At 46.3% G+C, this 8,799-nt stretch overlaps 1 protein-coding gene and 1 non-coding gene across 2 annotated transcripts in view; both read left to right on the top strand.

Moving 5' to 3' along the window:
• Positions 1–756: 756 nt before the first annotated feature.
• Positions 757–828, top strand: TRNAW-CCA. Its single transcript has one exon. It is a non-coding gene; the product is annotated as a tRNA-Trp (tRNA).
• Positions 829–8,479: 7,651 nt separating this feature from the next.
• FOXD1 (forkhead box D1) overlaps positions 8,480–8,799 on the top strand; it is a 1,987-nt gene continuing 1,667 nt past the window's right edge. Inside the window, exon 1 of the mRNA XM_040262395.1 lies at positions 8,480–8,795. Within this exon, the coding sequence (XP_040118329.1) occupies positions 8,492–8,795 (304 nt within the window). The 5' untranslated portion in view covers positions 8,480–8,491. The remainder of the gene's footprint in view (positions 8,796–8,799) is intronic.

Raw genomic sequence — 8,799 nt, 5'->3', positions numbered from 1 at the left:
TCCCTCTGGAAGTATCACAATGGACTTTACATACCAAAAAAACTCCAAGTGCCACAGTAAAGGCACCTGCTTTCTTCGTTTAACTCAGTTTTTCCTAAATGTGGATGGCCAGACTTTTCCATGGCACACTAATTAATACAGCAGTGGTGTTCAGAGTTGGAATGAGGGTCTAAGGAGTGGGCAAGAGATGATGTTGGAACCAATGTGGACAAACTAGCCTTTTGAAAACAGGTGATGAAAGGAAGGGGAGTGGGGGGAACTCGCTTGCATTGGCACACTCAGGAGAGAAGAACATGTTTGCACATTTTTATTTTTAGATACAAGAGGTTGGAACATGTTTGTAAGCTGAGATGAGTGTTAAGAGAAAAAGAGGATAATTTATGAGCCAAGTTCCAGAGAAGGTAGAAAAGAATAGCAAGATCATGATGTAAACATATATATATATTTAAAATAGTAGCTGTCAAACTTTTTTTTTTTTCCTGTGGCGCCCACACTAACAGATTCACTTTACATGGCAACTCAGTACACACACATGCATTAAAAAAACAGAAAAATAACTGAAGTAACAGTTTCACAAACTATTCTTAGCATTATGGTGTGTCATCTGATGCTATTTTTTTATTCTACTCTATTCCATCGCCTCCTGTCCCATCCCGTCACATTCCATCCAATTCTATTTTCTCTCAGTGCTGACTGCAACTCACTTGCTTGATTTCATGAGCCAGAATTTTGTCCTTTCCAGCTGCTTTCCAATCTTCCCTGGTGGCTCAGAGGTTAAAGCACCTGCCTCCAATGCAGGAGACCTGGGTTCGATCCCTGGGTTGGGAAGATTCCTTGGAGAAGGAAATGGTAACCCACTCCAGTATTCTTGCCTGGAGAATCCCATGGATGGAGAAGCCTGGTAGGCCACAGTCCACAGGGTCGCAAAGAGTCGGACACGACTGAGCGACTTTACTTACTTACTTACAGCTGCTTTTGGGAGACTTCTTTAAAATGATCTTCAAGTTCAATCCATTCTTCAGTTGTATCCATTCTGCTATTTATTCCATTGATTTGTTCTTTTTATTTCATCTATTACATGCTTCAGTGTTTCCACTAGGTTTTTAAAAAGTTATTTATTTTTCTTGCTTCATGTTACTAACAAGTTCCCTTTCCTCCTTAAGATGTTTATCATGCTTGCTTTAAATCCTTGGTGTCCGTTCAGTTTCTAGTCTTCCTTTCACACTAATAGTGCTCTTCAGGTGTCTGAACTCGGCAATTTGTACATTGCTCATTGTGAGAAATTTGGGAAAACATAGAAGAGTACAATATAAAAAGCTAAATAAAAACTAGCCATACTGTCACTTCTTGGGAATCACCAGTTGACATTTTAGTGCATTTCCTTTCAGTCATACAATCTACATGTATACAGCATATAGTATATTAAATATAATTAGTAGGTATTACATAGAATTTTTGCTCTGGCCTCTTCATTTACCATTAATCTTGAGGTTTTTTCAAGTTATTAAAATTGTTCACAATTTTTAATGGTTGCAAAATATTCCATCTTAAGGAAATATAGTAATATATTTAACTCTGGGGCATTTAGAAGGTTTCCCATTTTTGCCCTTTAAAAAAAAATCACTCCAACAAGTATTTTTGTACGTAAAACTTTGTTCATATTTCTGGTTCTTTCCTTATGGTAAGGTCCTAGACTAAATGAATCAAAGAGAATGGCACTTAAGATTCAAGCTTGCATTGCCAAATTGTCTGCTAGAAGGTTTCACCAGTTTACATTTTACAAAGATGTAAAGTGATTGAGTTCTTACCATCATGCCCATCATCTTCATGTAATTTGCTACTCTGATAAGGGAAAGTTGCATTTCATCATTTTTAAAATTTACCTGTCCTTTAAAATTTTTTAACTAGTGATCATTATTTGCATTTACTCATCTGTCAATGTTGAGTTCAGGGCCTTTCTCAGTTTTTGCTGCTCTGGAAGGCTAGCAACCAAAGCCTTCTAGCAAAGGCAATTCACTCACAGGAGCCTCTAGTGGAAGACATTTAAAGTGCTTTCTGCACTGGGGACTATATTTGTACTCAACTGCAACAAACCTCTGCTTCGCTCTGCTCACCTCCCCCAGTCTGAGGTCAGACCGTTGTATCAGGTGCAGGGGTTGCCCCTGAGGGCAGACATTGAGCATCTGTCGTGTTTGCATAAGCAGAGTTTGGAGGTGATAGTTCAGCCTCAGTTGAAGCCTGAACATTAGGTTAAAAAGATTGTGTGTGTGTGTGTGTGTGTGTGTGTGTGTGTGTGTGTGTATTGTGAGAGAGAGATAGACGGGGGTGGGGGAGGGGGGGCTGGTGACTCTACTGTATACATTTGACATTTGAAGCACAAACAACTTCAATTCAAGACAAGGCTTTCTCATGGTCTTATAAGAATTCATTTTCAGTGTGTCCTGTGGATAGTCACTTTGGAGAGCCCCATTCTTCCCAGAGAGACTTCACAAACAACCCCTGAGGCAACAACAACAACAAGAAATAAAAGCACTCTTTCTAAATGTGGTAATATTATTTTTTTCAATTCTTACATTAGAATAAAAAATACTAAGTATATCTCCAGGAAGTTAATTTATTAAACAATGTAAATAAATACTAGATGATTACAGGGCCACACGCCCTTGAGCCACGAACTCTTGAAGGTCTTGTATTGAAGACAACCTCCAAAACAGAGGAATTCTTTCTGTAATGGAGTTGTGTATGTTTTACATTTACAATAAAAAATAACTTTGATTTGGGGGTGCAAAATTTAAATGTATGCTACTGTAAACCACTGAGGCCCAGAGCTGAGCAGGTCTGTGTTGGGATGTGTTGGGATGGGAGGGCTAGTCCAGGTGAACTGCAGTAATGAAAATTCCTGAGTCAGTGTAAATAATTTTACTGTTTTAAAACACAGATTTAGACCTTTGCTGACATTCTGAATTCTTGAGGATTTCTAAATCCTGCTCAGGCCATGAAATGCTTGTTTAAGGAGCTGTTGTGCAAGCACAGACTGCCTAGTAAGACCCAGGAGACCACTAAAATATCTTCTTCACAGAGGAATCTCACCTCCCAACTACAATGCCTGAAGACAACACCATTTCAAACCAGATTATGCCAGTTTATCAACAGGATTTCTGGGTTAAAAGGCATCTATTATTGGGAGAGGTGCCAACTACTGTCAGCCAATAATGCCCCGCCTTGAACTTATCTTCAGACTACCTAACTTGTCCTGAAGAAACACTGTGGCGTGGTAGGGGTGGAAAGAACCTGGCCCATGGAGTCCTATGTTTTGAGCAGCTGCTAGAACTGGGACTGCTGCTGCTGCTAAGTCCCTTCAGTCGTGTCCGATTCTGTGTGACCCCACAGACGGCAGCCCACCCGGCTCTCCCATCCCTGAGATTCTCCAGGCAAGAACACTGGAGTGGGTTGCCATTTCCTCTCCAATGCATGAAAGTGAAAAGTGAAAGTGAAGTCGTGTCTGACTTCTATCGATCCCGTGGACTGCAGCCTACCAGGCTCCTCCATCCATGGGACTTTCTCGGCAAGAGTACTGGAGTGGGTTGCCATTGCCTTCTCCAGAACTGGGACAGGATGATGGAAGTTACTGCTCTGCCATTACTGCCTCCAAAATGACTTGCAGCAACTCTCAAAGCCTGCTTCCTCAGCCATCATATTGGAGGTACCTACTTGTTGTGACTTTGAAATTAGCTTAGTGGCACATGTGACCCAACGCTCATGGCAAGCAGTATTACACCACAGGGTGATGCTGAAATGCCAGCCAGAGAAACATTTCAAAATCATCTTGGGCCCTCAAGGATTTAGGATTGGTAAGAAGAAGCAAAAAGGATATAAAAAGTGTGTGTGTGTGTGTGTGAGGAACTAATTTTGGCAGAGTCTCAACTCCTTTTTTTTTTTTTAACTGAAGATAATATGCAGCATCAGAGTCTGAAAGTTTCAAAAATATGAGCAAGTTAAGGTTACAAATCCAGCAGGGCACAGCAAAAAAAACCAATGAGAATCCTTTGAGGATTTCTGGGGTAGAAATATGTAGGAAAATGAACAGGCACATCTTTACTGAGTGCCTACTGCCTGCAGTGTTACAAAGAGCGAGGTAAGTGGAAATTAAAAACTAAACAGAAAAGGAGGAAACAAAGCAAATGTCCATTGACGGATGAATGAATAAACAAAATGTGGCACACGTAATAAACCATGGAATATTCTTCAGCTTGAATGAAATTCTAATACATGCTACAACATGGATGAACCTTGTAAACATTGTTAATTAAGTAAAATAAATCAAATATTCTGTGCTCCCATTCATGTGAGGTAGGTAGCTAAAACAGTTAATTTCATAGAGACAGGAAGTAGAATAGAGGTTGCCAAGATGCTGAGGTGAGTGGAGTGGGGAAGAATGGGAGTCATTCTTTAACCAGTACAGAGTTTCAGTTTGGGATGATGGAAAAATTCTGTAAATGGATAGTGGTGATGGTTGCACCAAACTGAATGTACTTAATGTCTCTGAACCCTACACTTAATATGGCAAATTATATGCTATGTATATTTTAACATTCACACACGGAAAAACAAACAGAAAACAACAAATAGAGTCCTTTTTGACCTCCCAATGCTTGAATTTACAAAAATAAGGGAAGATGCCACAAGAAGGGAGGCGCAGAATCAAATAGAGTCCCCAAAGGACAAACCCAGAAGCATCGCTCACGTTCCTCTGGAATCTCAGAAAGCACTTTGTGGGTGGCGGGGCGGGGGAGGGGCGGTCCAGGGCATGGGGCTTATGGGATCCTACTTCCCCCACCAGGGATTGAACCTGTGCCCCTTGCATTGGCAGGACGGAGTCTAAGCCACCAAGGAAAAGCTTCTCAGGCACAATCAATACTTATCTATTTACCTGGTTTCCGTGAGTCACCCAGAAACTCGCCGTTTTCTGTTACTCTCTCCAAAACCCAGAGTGCCAGGCACAAATTATTATCTCAACGCAGGTAAGTCGAATGACTTGGGGGCGGGACAAGGCCCCGAAATTACTGGAGTTTGGAACCGTGCTCCCATTCACATTCCCGGGTAAACGCCTGGGATGCGCTAGGGCCTAAAGCAAGTAGTCCAAAGTTCCCGCCTGCGAGTTTACGCCCCCAAGTCAGTGCCAGTCCTCGCGAAGGAAGCCCCTGGACGTTATGAGCTCGAGGTCCCGGGCCCAGGGGCAAAGAACTGAGGCGATGCCTGCCGAGGGTCCTGCCGCCTCCTCTGCCCTGCGGCGTGGCATCCCGCATAACTCCGGGAGGGCTCGTGGAGTACCCAAACCGCCGAGGGAAAACAGCCGAAACATACAGTCTGGGGAAATGACTCCACGCACGCCCAGTTGACCCAGAGAAGGCGACGTGGGGGCCTCGGGGAAGAAAAAGCCTTGTGGTCCGAAGCTCAGGCGGAGGAAGCCCCGGAGCCCACCGGCCGCACACGCAAAACGCCCGCGGCTTCCCGAGCTCCGGCTCGGGACTGGCTCCGCGCCGCGCCGCCGCCAGGAGGCAGGCCTCGCCCACTGGGGCACCACCCGGCCCGCAGGAGCCCCGCCGCTTTCCGCGTCCGCCCGAGCGGGGCGTGCCGTGGCCAGGGTCGCAGCGACGGTCCCCGCCCGCGTCACGGAGTTTATTTCCATCCAAGGCCGAGAGCTGGGAGCCCTTTGGGGCGGGAGACCCGAGGGTAGGAAATCAAGGAAGGCGAAAGCGGGAAGCGCGGACAACGGAATGCTACGGTTTCCGCGAAACTCCCCGGAGTTTCACGAGCGCGGAGCTAACAGTGGTACACAAATGTGTAGCTTAACTAAAGCAAACAAAACACGTGGGGTGCCCAAATGCGAGGCTTTAGTATAGCTCACCCAACTCTGCCTCTGCAGCGCTTCTCCCGGACTGATTTTCCGCTCTGACCTTCAGTAAATCCTAACACTTTCTCCTGAGTGGCCAGAAGATAACTTGGCCACTTTTTTTTTTTTTTTCCCAAAGGTTTCCAGGGAAAAGCTCTTAACCCCTTCGGGAAGGACCTTCGGACAGTACAAATGGAATGCAAAGTCAATCCCTGAGCCCTTCTTGGTCATACACGTTCACAGCGGTGGTAACAAGGGAATGACGGCTGTAACTGATCATGTAAAATAACTAATGGTCTGCGAACAAATTCTTCCTCTCCGTTTCAATTTTAAATGCTTCGCCACACACCAGCCCTCAGTGCAGAGAAAACCACGGTGTTTATTTAGATAAAACTTAAACTTTCAAACGTAAAAGTGAACTCCTTGGTAAGGACTCCTGGCTGCATCAACAAAGCAATGTAATGCCTGATTAATAGTGCTGATTAATGTTGGCTCAGGTTAATGCTCATTACAATACTTAAATGATTCAGCCATATATCAAACGAGAGTCAATGAAAAATAATTTATTTAAGACTTTGAGGCATTCTCATAGATCTTTCAAAGATCTGTGATGGACTTTATGGGTCATTTGTAACTATAACTGGTTGATAGCTGTCCTCAGCAACAAAAATTCGATTTAAAAAGAAGTCTTAGATGGGTTAACAGTTTGTTTTTGAGACTCTGTAATTGATAAGAGAAGCAATGAAACATCTGGAAACATGAAAATTGCTAGGTCCATAAAGTGATATGTTAATATGTAAGGGCAGCTCACTGTTCCTACATGCAGCCATTCATTTTTGATCCTCAGTTCTCGTCAAGCCATCATTTTATAAAATTTTGAGGCAAGTCCCCAGTTTGAAATATAAGTGTCTTAGGAAATGCAAAAATCCAAGATGTATGGCTGTGTGAGTATGAAGTCCACAAGCTATTAGGATTTTTCCCGCTGGCCAAAGTAAAAATGAGCTGGTGATAAAGATAGGTGTACTTAAAATACCATCGTTGGATTATTTCCACTGCTCTGTCACCCGAAAAGGAAAACTGAGTTGAACAGAACTTGAGTCTTCTTTTTAAAAATTATTTCGTTTCTTCTCACCAATACCTATTGGAAATATTTAGGGCATTAAAAAATACATTTTAAAAAACTGGCGTAAAAGTTTCAAATTTATCATTGTAGTTTCTATTATTAAGCCTGACTGTGTAGAGATATGTGTATTTGTTTAGTGATTTAAACACTTTTAGATTACTGTGGCGTGTTGATTAGAACATCCCAACTTACAACTATAGAATCCCTTACCCCATTATGAAAGAACTTTTTTGAGTCACTCCTAGAAGCAGTTCTTTTGGTGTGTAGAGTTTCCACTAAAAATTTGTTTCTTGTCTGCATTCAATGGTTACTTTCTTTATTCCCACGAAATTCCCACGAAATCAGATCCTCTCATTAGAGTGGCTTAGTTTAGCAGTTAAGTTTCTAGGGCATTCAATTTCAGATACTGACTAAAACGCCACCCTAACAGCATTTTTATTAACAGATGGTGGAAAACAAATGTCTTTGAAGAAGAACCGAAAGGGACAGGTTAAAAGGTCAATAAACGATTATTATTGCGCTTAAACTGAGGGAGGGGGGAGGCGGTTTCTTATCAGATTCCGTGGGGAGCCGCTCGTTCTATCTGGAGGATATGGAACAGCCCAACAAATCTCAAGGCCTTTCCCCAGGGACCACCTCAGACGACCCTCAGGGATGGTCATATCCTGGCTAGATGGTTCCGATAGGCCATCGAGTGGTCAAACTGTCGCGTCCCAGGAGTGTTTCTGGGGTTCGGGTTGAGGGCTCATTGAACAGGAGACTGGGAACTCGAACTCGTGCCGCGGCCCTTGATCAGACCACCACGAGCCTGCGCGAAACTCAGAGGTCTCGGCTCCTTTGGGAAGGAATGATGAGGTCCTGCCTCCTCCCTCTTCTTCACAGTTACTGCTCCCTCCTACGGTGAACTTTCTCTCGGAGCAGGGCTGATTTTCTAGGCTTTCTTTCCCTAGCCTTGGCAGCACTCTGACGTGCACACCATGTGACAGGCCTCCTTCAGCTATAAGCCGGGGAAAGGTCCGCCCTCTCCTGGACTCAGCCCTCTCTTCGCCGAGCTCTGTCCCTAGACTCTCCACCGTCTCGCATCCTCCCGGGCGCCCGCCACTCTTGACTTGTTCGCTCGGTACCCCGCCACCCCCTCCTCGACGGACGCGGCGTGGAGGGTGCTGGTGGAGAGAGGAAGGTCAAGTCCCCCGCCCAGGCGGGGTGCGCGCCTAGCTAAACCAGCGCGGAGATCGCGGGACCACCGCGGCGGCGCAGGAGTTACAAAGTCGCAGCGCGAGCCTCGGCGGCTGCCGCGCAGCCCCAGCGCCGCAGCTCCCGCAGCTGCGGAGCACCGTCCCCCCCGCCTCCCCCACCCCGCCCAGCGTGGCGCCCCCGGGCCGGGCCCGCCACCCGGGACCTGGGCTGGGGTGCGGCGGGAATCCGGAGCCCGGCGCCCCTATGGGCCGCCTCGCCGCCGCCGCCGCGCCACAGCTATGACCCTGAGCACGGAGATGTCCGATGCCTCCGGCCTCGCCGAGGAGACAGACATCGACGTGGTGGGGGAGGGCGAGGACGAAGACGACGAGGAAGAGGAGGACGACGACGAGGGCGGCGGCGGCGGGCACCGCCTGGCTGTCCCCGCGCGGCGGAGGCGGCGGCGGCGCTCGTACGCCGGGGAAGACGAGCTGGAGGACCTGGAGGAGGAGGACGACGACGATGACATCCTGCTGGCTCCGCGGACGGGGGGCTCCCCGGCGCCCCCGGGTCCAGCCCCGGGGGCGGGGGCCGGGGCCGGTGGCGG

The sequence above is a fragment of the Oryx dammah genome, unplaced genomic scaffold (assembly GCF_014754425.2).
Source record: "Oryx dammah isolate SB20612 unplaced genomic scaffold, SCBI_Odam_1.1 HiC_scaffold_20, whole genome shotgun sequence".
Taxonomy (NCBI): Eukaryota; Metazoa; Chordata; class Mammalia; order Artiodactyla; family Bovidae; genus Oryx; species Oryx dammah.
The sequence above is the reverse complement of the archived record's forward strand: the minus strand, read 5'-3'. Positions and strand labels throughout refer to the sequence as shown.